The sequence below is a fragment of the Cyprinodon variegatus genome, unplaced genomic scaffold (genome assembly GCF_000732505.1).
Source record: "Cyprinodon variegatus isolate N-32 unplaced genomic scaffold, C_variegatus-1.0 Scaffold979, whole genome shotgun sequence".
Taxonomy (NCBI): Eukaryota; Metazoa; Chordata; class Actinopteri; order Cyprinodontiformes; family Cyprinodontidae; genus Cyprinodon; species Cyprinodon variegatus.
In genome coordinates this window covers 240,378-255,273 of record NW_015151432.1, presented here as the reverse complement: position 1 = coordinate 255,273, position 14,896 = coordinate 240,378, and the positions used below count along the sequence as shown (strand labels likewise).

At 37.9% G+C, this 14,896-nt stretch overlaps 1 protein-coding gene across 1 annotated transcript in view; it reads left to right on the top strand.

Annotated features, from left to right (window-relative positions):
* Positions 1-14,896, top strand: part of LOC107100498 (cytohesin-3-like) — a 71,082-nt gene that overhangs the window by 21,007 nt on the left and 35,179 nt on the right. Inside the window, exons 2-5 of the mRNA XM_015399001.1 lie at positions 7,114-7,196; positions 9,326-9,390; positions 11,652-11,718; positions 11,871-11,989. Coding sequence (XP_015254487.1) covers positions 7,114-7,196; positions 9,326-9,390; positions 11,652-11,718; positions 11,871-11,989 — 334 coding nt within the window. The remainder of the gene's footprint in view (positions 1-7,113; positions 7,197-9,325; positions 9,391-11,651; positions 11,719-11,870; positions 11,990-14,896) is intronic.

Sequence of the window (14,896 nt, the reverse complement as noted above, 5' to 3'; positions counted from 1 at the left end):
AAAAAAGTACTCCAGAGTGTTGTTCAGCATGGGGGTGAGTAGAAAATGAAGGCTAATCATGTTTTGGGTGTACTATTCCTTTAACTTCATTCCTTTCCGGCCCGGTCAAATTGTTCAAAATGGGGAACATTCGCTGCCATCTGATGGTTGCAATGCCCCCAAATTCCCTGGATCCATGGTTGCCATACAGGGCAGATGCTAAGCAGATGTTTGATGTAAAGAGGAGATAATGTACAGACCACCTCCTATGCAACCAAACCACATAAATACAGGCACAGCAGGAGGACCTTTCAAACACTGCAGATTAACCAGCAAATCGGAGCAGGGGGGCCCATCTGCCCAGAGCCCCAGATTCTACTGGTGACCCCAGAGTTGGTTAATGACTAAAGGGCATATTAGCTCCCCAAATCTCTTCAGTCACGCAGAGGCGCGTTATTTTATACTGCAGTATTACCCAACAAGCTGCAATGCAAACATCAGATAATCTAGGCTGAAACTGCATCATATGATGTTTAAGTAAAATGCGATTTAATATCAGTAATCAGTAGCACGCGTGTAGGAAGTTAAGACGGTAGAGCTGATTGAGTTATCTGATAAAATGGTTCAACGTCACATATTTGCTTTTTTTCCCGTGTGAAAAACAAAATGTATTTTTGTCATTTGCATGTTTTTTCTGGTAATGTAAAGAGAAAAGGGGGTGTTAATAAATATCTATTCTTTATCTATCCTGTAAATTTGGTCGAGTGGTTAAAACAAGGAGCTTTTATTCTAATGAAGACCCCAAAATCTGCCCCTCTGGCTCCCTGAATTAGACCCTTAACCTGGGATGCACTGATCCACATATTTACCTTCCATCCCATCCTTATACTTGAAGTTGTTATTTGCAGATCCAGATGCTTTTCCAATACCAGAGCGCGGTTTATTTTAATGTTCTCATAAGTACAAACTCCCCTTTACCAACAAGTACGATGTATAAACAGTGGCGGTTCTAGACCAAATGTACCAGGGGGGCCAGGAGGGGGCCAGCGTGTTTTCATGGGGGCACAGAAAAGCATGAAATAAAAAAAAAAACAGGCCAAGGGATTCAAATAAATTAAGATAGCAGCATGAAGTGAAATTTCTATTCAATTAGGTTTCATTCAAATTCTAAATGTCTTAATAGATTAATATACATTCAGAATTTAGGAATTTAACTTTTTTTTTACTTAATTTAAGTTGAAATTACAGTTTTCTATAACATCTGAATTAAAATTTAAGAAAAAACTGTTAAAATTAGCTGTAAAAAGTAGAGCATTTTTTTTTTTACATTTGTTTTGGAAAAAAACATTTAGCAGATATAAACTGGGATCCTATCTCAATACCACTTATGCTGTTTTAAACAGTTAATAAAACAGAATTTGTAAAGCCCATATCAGCCCATATCGTCATTAGAATTTCTTTGAGTATTATGTCTTCAGTACAGGGGCCATAACAGGGGCCAGGACTTGATCTACAGGGGCCCTGGCCTCCATTGGCCCCTGTCTAGAACCGCCCATGTGTATAAATGTATATGTGTACTATATCCCAAAAGGCAACTTGATATTAGTATAAAGTCAAAAATTAAACTGTGAATGATGTTACAAGGACAAATTCTATCCTAAGAAACAAATATTTAACTGTAAAAGTTCAAATTGACTGTATTTATTAAATCAAAGACAAATGAACACCCTTTGACCTTTAACCTCAGGTTGCTCCCCAGACAGGTGTCAGTGGTTTCATCAGGAGGGTTTAAATACTGAATCAAATTTCCACACTGTGGGACAATTAAGGTATATTAAAAATGCAAAGTTGTGATAATTGTAGCTCCAAAAATTTATTGTCATAGTTGTGAAAAGAATTACAGCTGTTATTATCAGAGAAGTGTTCAAAATGAAGCCCGAGGTGTTCACTTTGGAAGCTTCAGAACCTTTGTGCCAGATTAGGAATCATTGGAAGACATCAAATGGTGAAACTAACTGCACTGTTTGTGGTGATAACTAAAAGTAAAAGTTAAAGTGAGTTTATCTATAACCATTTTGTATTTGTTTTAAAATATTAGTGGCGTTCGGTTTAACTGCATAGCTGTGTAACAACAGCTCTCTTTCAGATTTTCTCTCAGGTTTTAATGATGCTGCTGCTCCTTATATTTAACTAAGAATCAGGGGAAAAATCTGAAACATTATTTGCAAATTGGAGCTTTATAAACTTTGATTGTTTGACCCCATCAGTGTTCATTGTTAAACTGCTACAAAGCTATTTTTTTTTATCGCTCTTCTTTAAATTATTTCAATAAAAAATAAAATAAAGTGTCATAGATATAATCTATGATACACTGATCTGTATCCTGATTGGTGTCCCTGCTGATATGGAAAGCGTACCATTTTTATTACTAAACCAAAGTAGGTTAAAGTGGAGAACATCTGTGTACATGCAGTATATATGGTGAACTTCCACTCTGACAGACTCATACTGGGCTTATGAAGAGTCTTGGAGGGCGGGTGTATGTGGGATTAGTGCCAGCTGGCTGGGGTGTCTCCGTGCTCATGTGCGGTCCCACCACATGTCGCTGTGTCTGTGCAAATGACCCGCGGTGTAATGCAGAGCGTGTCTCAAAGGGATTTGGGACAGTCGGCTTCAGATTAGTGTCTGGATCCAGAGGAGGTGTCCTTGTCTTTCCCGCCTCCATGCACGTGACACGGTGGCTCCAAAGCCAAGCTGGGTAACAAGGGTTACCGGCTCATCCACTTTTACTCATTACACAGGTTAAAGTTGCTGGTTCAAAGCCACTGGATCTGGATAATTCCCCTCTTACACACTGCTTGTAGCCCTGCCAGCATTAAGGGAGGGTTGGAGTTTTACTGGGTTTACTTTAAATCAGTTCTTCATAGTTTGGCAGTTAGATTTCTGTTTTAAATTCTGTATATAGATACCAAATAATGACCTTAATGGGGATTGACATGTGACCAGAACTAGGATAATCTAACATGCAACTCTTTGCAGTGATTCCCAGCAGCTAAAAACTCATATTAATTACAGCAGGAAGTCTAAAAATCATCTTTAGAGCGCTAAATCCATGCATTGTTTTTTTTCAGTTGTTGCACGCAGCTACAGCTATGAACTCACACTGTACGTACAGTGTGAGTTCATAGTTCACGATGCATTTGTGGCCAGACGCTCTGATGCGATCTACCTGTTCACACTGCACGTCTAAAAACCACATCGGACTCCGCAGAGAGAGATAGCGCTACTGGTACTATGTATCCGGTAGCCAAACCAGTATAAGCGGAATATGAAGCTCATTAGAGTGAAACGCGCTGCCTTGGCAATTTTGTGCTGAAAGCCCTAAAAAGAAAAGGCGGCGACGGCTCGTGCACGCTCTCATGGGTGCGGGTACAGAGTTGTGCATGTGCATTTTTGTTGTACATGCACAACAAATATGCATGTACGTTTTTGTTGTACAAAAATGTACATGCATTTTACACAGGTTAAAGTTGTGTAAAAAGCTCTGTTTTACTGTTCAGATATTTAATCTGAACTTGGTGTTCAGATTAAATATCTGAACACCTGGTAGGAGGTGTTCAGAGTTAGATAACGGTGGAGAACACTGGTGACCAACCAGTATAATGAAGACTAAAGCACATCCAGGTGAGGCTGTAAAACAGAAGCCCAGCATTTGAAACGTTTTAGCAAGAAAATGGGAGGGAAAATGTAAAAATTCAAAACCTCCCATGACCTTTTAACTAAAGCAAAAATCTGAGGAAATTTTCAAAAATTTGCAAAGATCCTCTACTATACCTTTAAGGGACATTGGAACAATATAAATATATTTAATCTCTGCAAGTCTGGTTCAAATTTTGTGACAAACCTTAACAAACCAAAGTAGTAAAGCAAACAGGGCAAAGATCCTTCACAATGATGTGAAACACGGTCTAATAGGACTGATGGTGCATACCTCGTTACTCACACATTTGTTTTGGTTTAATTTGATCATTTTTTTACCTGTTAATAATCTATGTTCTGATTTTATGTCCTGATAATTAAATTCCTTCAGCTGCAAAAAGTTGGATTCAGTCTTAACTAGCTTGTGTCCCACTGGCTCCTTCTCTGATCTTAATTATATCATTCTGGTTTGATGATTCTTTTTTGATTATTCAGCACAAATCAATAACTCTGTTAGTAGGTTTTTGACACATCTAGATCGTATTTGTCTATAATGCCTATTTGACTCAACTTTTATATAAAATACGTTTGTTATGATTAACAGCTTCTACTTAATGTAGCATTCACTTTTTGTAAATTACTCAATAAATTACACAAGTTAAGGCTTGTGGGGCAAATAAATCTTACGTTTTAATTTCTGCACATAACTAGCAGTACATTTATTTTCATTGGTGGCACTGGTAAGATGTGTTATCAGCTCAGTCTATCTGTCCTTTTTTATTATCTGATCGACGAATCAAATGGCGGTTAAAATATGCTTAAGGTCATTTTGCTTAAATTTAGACTGAAACAGGCCTGGATTTCTGACATAAAACGTGTTTACGGTGCGGGCAGTGATAGCTGTGCAGCTGGAGCCAGAGCATTTAGACACACATACAGGAAACAACTCTCCATGGACCCCCTGACCTCTAGATAGTCCTCAGCCTTTGAGCGCTTCATTGTTGTTCAACTTTAGAACGGTACATTTAAGCCTAGTTAGATCCGGTTGGCCTAATTATCTGTAGCTGTAGCCCAACCCTGTGGGATGAATTGACTAAAGTTTCTTTCTGCTTTTAATGTAAGTGCAGTGGGATAAGAGTTTAGAAGCAATTCCTTAAGTGCAGCATCAAAGAGGGAAACAGCCTTAAAACTTTCTGTAAGCTCTAATTGGCTTTAAAGCCCCGTCCCAACACTAACAGTTGTTACATGAGAGCAGAGAAGAGCCCGGAGTCTGCAGCGCTAATTCACGTCTTTGTTTTCATATCGTCCACCATTGTTCATTCAAATGGCCCTTTGCTGTGTTAAAACAGGCCAGAGGAAATCCCACTGCACTCTATCCTGTATCTGCTGCTAATCAGCACTATGAAGAGGATGAGGAAGCCCTTCGCTGTTATTTGTTAAACTATATGCATCAATTTATTGACCTGGATTTATTTAGATTCCCCTAAAATCAGCATTTACCTGACATCAGGAGTAATTTTAAACAATTTAAACTTGGTTCTAGTTTTTTAACCTTTCTGTTTAGCAAGAAACCCAGAAATTATCAAGTTTAGATTTTTCTTTAAGTCTTTGATAATTACTTTAATTACGCATATTGCTACTGATTGTAATGTTGAGGGTAAAAAGTATTTAATTATAAAAATCATGCACTTCTAAATCATAGTTAAAGACTTGATTTTTTTGTTTAATTATTCCTCTTCTGATGCTGAATTCTGCCACTCCTGATGAGGCTGAAGATCTGAGGCAGCGGAGCCTTTGGGGCGGCGGCCCCCATCGGCCACCACACTGCTGTCGCTCTCCATGACACATCATGAGTTGTGTTTTTTATTTTTGTTTTTTACCTTAGCGCGTAAAGCCTCTGTCATGACATTTGGATTCTGTTCTTTATAAAACCACCTTACCTTTGCTCAGTGAGCTGCTTGTTTGAGCCGATGATAATTTTTTTTTTGTTTTATTTTGTTTATTAATTTACACTCGTTTTTCTTTGGCTGTAATCTTTATTTAATCTCCATAAGAATGAGTTGGCCTCTCCATGTTTGTGCTACAGCATTGGGGTTTGGGGATTCTGCTGATTTCTTGGATTTCTTTTACATGTTAGTTCTCACTTATGTTTGTTTTCTATTATTATTATTATTATTAATTATTGTATATTTTTTTTTGTTCAGCCTTAAACATGTTATATATTTTGTTAATTAAGAGATTTGCCATAATAGTTTGGCTTGTTTACCTTTTGTGAGTTATTTTCTCATCTATGTTTCAAGCTTATTTCTTAGGGTTTTTGGGGGTTTTATCTTTTCTTTCCTTATTGATTATGTTTATATAATGAAATATGTTCCCCCTGGTGTTAACCCCTGTTTAAACATTTGTGCCTCAGTCACAGCCTTCAGTAAATCAGCAGATTCAGTTCACCTGTGTTTCCTTCATCACCTGCTCCTGTGTTCGTCTTTACTTTGTTATTCCCTTTTTGTTTTTCACTGGATCATCTTTGTTTCAGCTGGTTCTTCCTTGTCTGTTTGCCTTTTTTCATACCATCCACCCACTTTTAAGTTTCTTTTACTAATAATAGACCTTAAGAATCTTTTTCCTGCTCTGTTTATCTGCACTCTGGCCCACAGCACAGCTCTGACAACCAGGGCGTCACGTAGAAAGACCCCATTTGCTTAATCTGATTTGCTCCTTGTGGGGAACGTCTGCCTTTGTGTCAGTTGTTGGGATTTAAATGGCATTCAAATTCCGGTTTGCAAATATTTAGCACCTGCAGATGGCTCCATGAACCGGTCCCAAAGTGTTTGTAGAGTGCAGCGGACAACTGACCTGAACTATATGTACTGAGGCAAATGGAACACGTTAAATCCATCCCTTCCTCTTAGCTGTTTTTGCTCTGAGCTATAAAACGCTTAGTGTGTTGGCATCCGGGTGGTAGTGGGTTGGGTTGAACTGCCAAATTCACATTTAATGAAAGAAAAACTAATCTGGATTAGTTTTATTAATAGTTCTTTCCCCCTGAGCCAAATGGAGAAGGAGGGAGGGGCATGGGAAAATAATTAAGACTCTTCGCCTTCCCTGATTCTGCGGTTAATTAAGAGGAACAACCAGGCTCTTGATTTCTGCTCCTTAAGTTGATGGAGGTCGAACAGCTGCAGCTTTTCACTCTATTCTTCTTCATAGTGAGGTTCATTAATCGATTTTCAGCTCTTTCTGCAACTTTTCAGAACTGGATTGGATTTAGGGAGGAATTTAGTCGCTGGTTCTCATCTAACTTGACAAGTTTCCGACATTTTTATCCTCATTTTGTGGCTTTGTGAGATAATGCAAGTACTGAAGGGAAAGAGAATTATGAGTTGTTTGCAATTAAAACTGGAAGTTTTATATATTTTTTCCCATCATGTCTTTCAGTCCCAGAGGATCTGTCCCTGGAGGAGAGGGATGAGCTGTCAAACATCCGACGGAGGAAGAGGGAGCTGCTCGATGATATTGAGGTACATTTTTACAGTCCTGATCAGAAAGTAAGGGTACCTATGAGGGTCAGAAACATCACCAGTCAAAGCACATCTATTGATTATTCCTTCCTAAAGGAAAATTTAAAAATGCTCAGATGTGATCTGAAAGGGAAAAGGGAAAACATGAGGAACTTCCTCTAATATTTCTATTAAGGTTTGAGCTTTTAAGGAAAGAATCAAAAATCAAATTCTGAGAAATTATTTGTTCATTTTCTAAAATTGGGTATTTACCTTTGCATTCTTGTGAAAAGTATTTTTAACAATCTGAGGTGTTGTTTTTATCTTATTCTGTTCATTTTACTTTGTCTGTGTTTGTATGAATATAACCTTTATTTATCCAGAGAGAAAAATCTCGTCACGATCAGCAAACAGACAATAAACAAAACCTGTTTGGGCCCAAAATAAAAAAAATGTTGGTAGAAGGGGCTGTTCTGCTTTTCTTATTATGTACAATTTTATAATCAGTTAGTTTTTACAAAACAATAACGTCCGTTGTTTCATTAAAGGAATAGTACACCCAAAACATGATTAGCCTTCATTTTCTACTCACCCCCATGCTGAACAACACTCTGGAGTACTTTTTTGATATCTCAAATGCATCTGGAGATCTGGGAGGCTTCTTGCTGTCTGCTGACATTCAAATAATGGAGGTCTATGGCGCCCGAGGCAGAAAGGTCCATAAAAGTCCACAAAAAACGTGTCAATATTCCTCCATACTGCTCGTCCAATGTATTCCAAGTGTCCTGAGTGGGTAGCATCCAGAATTTACTCGAAACAAAGTCATTTAGAATGTTTTTAGAGCATAAACAGTAGTGTATAGGATTTCCTGAAAGCGCGTTCACGAGTCTACGGAAACCGCGGCAGACCAAACCAGACGAAAGTGTGCATTCAGCGTCTGCTCTGCCGATAATGCAAGCGTAGAAGAAGAAATGTGCTGTTTACCTGTGCAAAGAAAGAAACAACAAAAGAAAAATGTCTGAGGACTTCAGTGTTGAGGAAGAGCATGAGTTCTTTGCCGAGCTGAATGCGCACTTTCGTCTGGTTTGGTCCGCGGCGGTTTCCGTAGACTCGTGAACGCGCTTTTAGGAAATCCTATACACTACTGTTTATGCTCTAAAAACATTCTAAATGACTTTGTTTCGAGTAAATTCTGGATGCTACCCACTCAGGACACTTGGAATACATTGGACGAGCAGTATGGAGGAATATTGACACGTTTTTTGTGGACTTTTATGGACCTTTCTGCCTCGGGCGCCATAGACCTCCATTATATATTTCAGCAGACAGCAAGAAGCCTCCCAGATCTCCAGATGCATTTGAGATATCAAAAAAGTACTCCAGAGTGTTGTTCAGCATGGGGGTGAGTAGAAAATGAAGGCTAATCATGTTTTGGGTGTACTATTCCTTTAAGGATGCCGTAATGCAGCTTTTATTATTGCTGATACCAATATTGACCAGACATGATGCTATTTTACTGTGTTGACTGTTAAACAAGGCTTGATCAAATGATACTATTTAAACAATCAAACTCAGGATGGTGCCCCTTTTTATTGACTCTTTTGTTTATAAGAAAAACAAATTAAATATTTGTTCAAACTAAAACAATCAGAGTTTTAAGTCTGCTTTTGCCTTTTTTTTGAAAACAGGATACATTATGAGAATCTCTCATGCTTGTTCTTTATTTTATTTATATCCCTGCAATAGTTGGGCCTTGTGAGTTTCAATTCATTTAGAAGATTTTTATTTACATTGCTCTGGCTGGCCATAAAAACTCTTCCAGAAACCTGCAGTCACCATGTTCACACAGACTGACCAAACCATTGGCTCCAGTTTCCTCCTTGGTGCTTATTTAGTAAAATAGTCTGACTTTGGTCAGAATCAGTTGCTCTGTGTCTCTGCTGCAGCTCTGCGTCTCCATTTGCATGCTGTTGATAATGCAAATAGCTCAACAGTGGCTCTTTGCACTCCCAGTTTGCTCATTTAAACTGGTGTTTGGTCCTGTGCTGGTCCTGTACGGAGGGTTCATATTTAGTGCTGTCACTATTTCCCACTTCCTTCTTTTGACATGAAGAAAACACCGACTGGATGTTTCTGTTTTTTTCTCCCAGAGGTTGAAATTTGAGATCTCAGAGGTCATGACAGAGATCGAACAGCTGACGTGTGTCGGGGAAAGGTAGGTTGAACGTCACCATTCAGTATGCTTACTTATTTTCTGTAAACACCAACATCCACTCTGTGTGTTTATAGGTTTTATGTAAAATGATTCTGAAAACACTGGAACACAAAGTACCTTTATTCTTTGTAATTCCTGGTATGAAACCGTATTCTAGTTTATAATTGTAGCAATTAAATCTTTCTCAGCAAAATAAAAATGTTTTCTAGAGTAAAAATTATCTAGAACAATTTTGCACAAGAGTTCTGAGGTGAATCTGTTGTAAAATGTTAATAATTTGACATTTTGTTCTTTAATAACCATGAGATCTAATATATTTCAATGCGATTTAATGCAATGGATAAAAAAAACAGTAACTCAACATCATGATGTGGAAGGAAATTTCTACAGCGTTCAAATTTCATTCTGTTGCACATAATCATTTTTAAAAATGCAAAATAAAATTCTAGTGAATATTCAGTTTCCTGGTCAGTAAATAGTATTATCTTAGCGTAGGAGGTGTTCAGAGTTAGATAATGGTGGAGAACTCTGGTGACCAACCAGTATAATGAAGACTAAAGCACATCCAGGTCAGGCTATAAAACAGAAGCCCAGCATTTTACACGTTTTAGCAAGAAAATGGGAGGTAAAATGTAAAAATTCAAAACCTCCCATTAAATTTCACCTGAAGCAAAAATCTGAGCAAAATTAATCATGATAATTAATCATAGAAGCAGCCGGCTTCTAAATGCTTATATTATTAGAATATTGATCTGTTTGATCTGAAATATAATAACTACAGGAGCAAAGCCAGTTCATGATTAAAAAGAACGAGTTCAAAGTTAATTTCACACAGATGAAAATGAACTAGCTCACGTTCATAGTTCACTTAAATTGCTCAAATATACTGAAATTCTGGGACCTGGTAATATTTAGAACTTCACAATTCATGTTTAAGGTCCGAAATCAAAAACTTCCACACAATATACAGGAAATGTTTGGTGTCAGAGAGGGGGGGTTATGATCTAAGAGGTGAAGGATACTTTAAAAAACAACACTTTAGAACAACCAGGAAGAGTTTTTGTTTATCTTTGTTGTGGAGTAAATGTCTGGAATGGATTGAATGACCAGTTTAAAAAAATGATAAATGCAAACCAAATAAAAAAACTGATTAAAACAGAGCTCATTTCAAAATACGCTATATAAGATGACTGTTTAATAGTCTATAATGTAATTGATGACATAAATAGTACTTAAAATAATTGTACATGGCTAAACATCATCATGTGGAATGGAAACAAGTGTTTTTTTGGTTTTTTGATGTCTTGACAGTTAATTGATGATAAATTGACAAGCAGGAAAGGGGCAGGACATTATAAGATGTATCTTCTACCTGCTCCTTTTCCAACAGAAAATATAAAATTTGCATGTCACATGGGCAAAATAATTAGTTTTATATTTTCATTCTTAAGTTTGTTTCATTCAAATTTTTTCTTTCTTGATTGTTTTTACTGTCTGTTCGGAATAAATAAATAAAATAAAACAAAAATAAAAATGATTTAGTTAATTTGGTAAATTATGCCACAGTCCTCCACAATAGAACCTTAATATTTCGCGCTTTAAATGTTTGATCATAATAAATGGAAAGTAAGGGAAAATCCTGGATGGAGTCCAGGTTTACTGGATGTGCAGTAAAGCCTTTATTTAGCCAAATGACTCAGAAACATTCAGGTTCTGCTGAAAAGATCTGGATCCAAAATGATACGATATTTCCCATGATTGCTTAGATGCTTTAACTCAATGTGTTGCTTTAAATTTGAAGTGGACGTGGCTGATGTTCGGACTTGTTTAAGTTCTGGTGGGCACAGTTTGCACAAAAATATCAGAGTTTTTTTTCTGTTCAAGTCTTCTTTTGTTAGATCATAAAACTCTGCCAAGCGCTCTGCTAACAGGGCAGCAGATATACCAGTAGATGAGTCAGAATGGAGCAGACTAGTACTAGCAGTAGACATGCTGGTCTGCTCCGTCAGGCTGTTTGTTGTAATATGTAATAAAAGGTGTCATTATTAATTGAACAGGAAGGTGAGCTGTGTGTGTCGCTCATTATTCTTAGTGACGTTGCTATCCTTCGCGTTCATTACTTTAAAACTGATCCATTCAGTTCACCGTTCACTAAAAATAGGAACAGATTCAGTGAATGCAGTTCATGCACTGCACAGGTTATCATTTATTTAATAAATGCTATGTCACTGTTTACTCCAACATTTTTGTTTGTGTTCCAGCAAAACATCCCAGAGGAACAAACAGATTGCAATGGGAAGGAAGAAGTTTAACATGGATCCTAAAAAGGTAGGCAGCTCTGGCTCTACCTGACGCCTCCAGTTTGTGCCCAGCTTGTAAATGAGCTGCTCCCCTGCGCAGCGACGCACAGCGACCAACTCTGTCATTTCCCGTCACTCACATTGGAGTGAGATAAAAGGATCTCCTTTCCTCTCCTGCAGGGAATCCAGTTCCTGCTGGAGAACGACCTCCTTCAGAACACCCCAGAAGACATCGCCCAGTTCCTCTACAAGGGCGAGGGCCTCAACAAGACCGTCATTGGGGACTACTTGGGCGAGCGGTGAGGAGAAATTCCTCTATACATGAGATTATCCCCAACTTTGTGATTAAAGAGGAAAATCATCCAGTATATGAACTAATTAATGAGAACATGATTAAGCTCCTTTAGGAAGAAGCTCTGAGACGATGTGGGTGTTCATATAGCTTCATATTTTCCACTCCCTGTGGATTTAAACCTGCTAAGCAGTAGATCCATCTGAGTCCTCACACCTCAGGCACCCGTTATAAAACAGGAAAGAAAAAGACTTTAATGTTAAACAGTTAACATGTTTAATTTTTAACTTACATACAGAGTGAGTCACAGATGCAGCCAGAAAATTTATTTATGAGAAAAAAACAAAATACACACATATGTGCAGGGTTTAAATGTTGCAAATGTTTTGATTTGAAACTAGAAAAGCACTTGGGGAACACAGACCTCTGGAACATTCGACATATTATCTGATTAGCCTGTAAAATGACTCCTTGGTGGGTTACTTTGTGCATCTCTGATTGTTTCTGACAGGCCGTTAAAACTACAAGCTGCTTCTGAAATAATTTAACATTTCTATTTGGACCCAGTGACCATGAATGGGAGAAAAAAGGTTTAGAAAATTGATAGATTAAGTATTGATTGTAGGGCTGGGCGATAAACCAGATTTTTACTGTTACCGCCATTCACTATGAGAATCGTTAACAATTATCCCGTTGGTAGTTTTACCGTGTTTCCTGTGTGCGCTGGTTGCTGGTATATGGTTGCAGCATGTTCGTAATCACGTGACTCCACCCACCCGGTCAGAAGCGTAAACAAAGGCTACGCTTTTGTTTACGCTTCTAAACAAAGGCCAAGTGATCCAAATCTGATTTTTCTGCCCTTATAGGACCATGACAGTCTGAAAAACATGGATCTGATTTTTTTCCAATCCGACCCAGGTCACTTGGCTATGTGGTCCTGAATCCGATACGGATCGGATCTTTTCAAATGCGACCTGTGTCTGAAAGGCCAGGTGGCATTCATCTGACCTGAACATCATTAATACTCAACAAAGGTCACTATTCTGCATCTTGCTATGAAGAAGCGGGAAGAAAAACAACCATGGTGGACGATAATGCGGAGTGCGGTCTTTTTTTTTAACCATCTTTTTTTTTATTTGTTTTATTTTGTAAGATTTTCCTGAATACAACAAAAAAAGAGGCAATATAACCATAATAAAAGGTGTTAATTAGCATGTATATATATAGAGAGAATAAAAAAATAAAGGAAAATAAATAAACAAAATTGCAAAACCATCTTTTTAAGTTTGGGAAAGATGGCTAGATGCACTCCAGCACTACCATCCATGTTTACGTCTGTAAACACAGAGCAGGCTTTCTTGTGAAATGTGCACGGCAATGCAAAAAAAAAATCGGATTTCACAAAGAAAATCGGTGAACGTGGCCAAAGAGTGGCGGATGAGCCCAGTGAAGAAGTGTGCAAAGGTGAAGCTGAGCGCAGGTTGTCAGAGCTGTGCGAGCGGCAGACAGGTTTTGTGTGAGGGTGTGTGGCTCTAAACCATTCACAATGTTCTCACTTTGCGCTCAGTTTGGTGGCACATAAATTACGCCATAGATGTTGAGCAAAAGAACATAAAATGCAAAGTTTGACTAAAAACTGTCGGGACTACTGAAACTAACATCCAACTTCCACCTCCTACAGCACAGCCACGCTGTTTAGTTTAAAGGTGTGCAAAAGGCTACTTTACCTTTGTGCAAAGATGTTTGTAAGAGAGGAAACATTTTCTCCCGTTCAATGAAACATTGTTGAATCTTTAAACATGAATGGGTACAAGACTTTAGTATTTCATTGAAAGTAATATGTAATGTGATTTAATTAATAAATAAATTATAAATAGATCCATTGCATTTAATGCACATAACTTTATTTCTAATAGAGGAGCGGCAGCATTTATCGTTATTAAGGTAACACTGCCCAATTTACCATGATATTGATTTGAGGTTATATTGCCCAGCCCTAGTTTATTGTTTTATGAGAAGAAAAGATGGAAGAAAATGAATATGATGACAGGATTTACTATAGGTTTATAATTTTTTTTCCTAATTTTTTATTTATTTTTAATGTAATTTACATTTTTTTAAGTATAAAGACCAATGCTGTGTTCAATCTGTCCAGTGGTGCGTTCACAGGCAGCAGAAAGGGAGACTTTCTTTTACACCTTATAATAATGCTTAGCTCTGGTATTAGCTCCTCCCATTTGTCAGTAAAGACTATGTTTAAGGTTCTAATTGGTTCATCCATGTTTCCTAAAGCCGGGCTTACACTATGTTTTTTTTGCCCTTTTTGGGATGATTCTCCAGTCGTGTAAGAATGTTTCAATCGGACCGACTTTCAGCCTGATCGTGTGTCGTGCGTCGTCTAGTGTACAGGGGGTAACGAGGGGCGATCAGACTCTTACGGCCTCTTCCGGAATCATAAGGTCAGAAGAAAATCAAACGAGTTTGATTTTCAGTTGGCCGTCGTAAGGTGGTCGTGGGCAAATCACTCAGTGGGCAAACAAGGATTCCTCTTCTTCTTCTTTAGTTTAATTATTCTAAACTTTATTTATTTATTTAGAATTTCCAGTTTAAACTCACCGTATGTTTAACATGTATTTAGTGTACATTGATGGGTTTCTTAAACATTATAGCTACAAATTTTCCATGAACATCTAGTGGTGCAGAATAAAGAAATTAGCATTAGCATTAAAGTACCTGACAACCAGCTGGAACGCCATAAAACGATGAATGAATGGAGTGAATTGTTACCTGCAGGGAGGAGTTAAAGTTGTAGCCATCACATTTACACACTGAGCCTGGTTCTGCTGGAGGTTTCTTCCTGTTCAAAGGGAGTTTTTCCTCTCCACTGTCGCTACAAGCATGCTTAGTGTGAGGG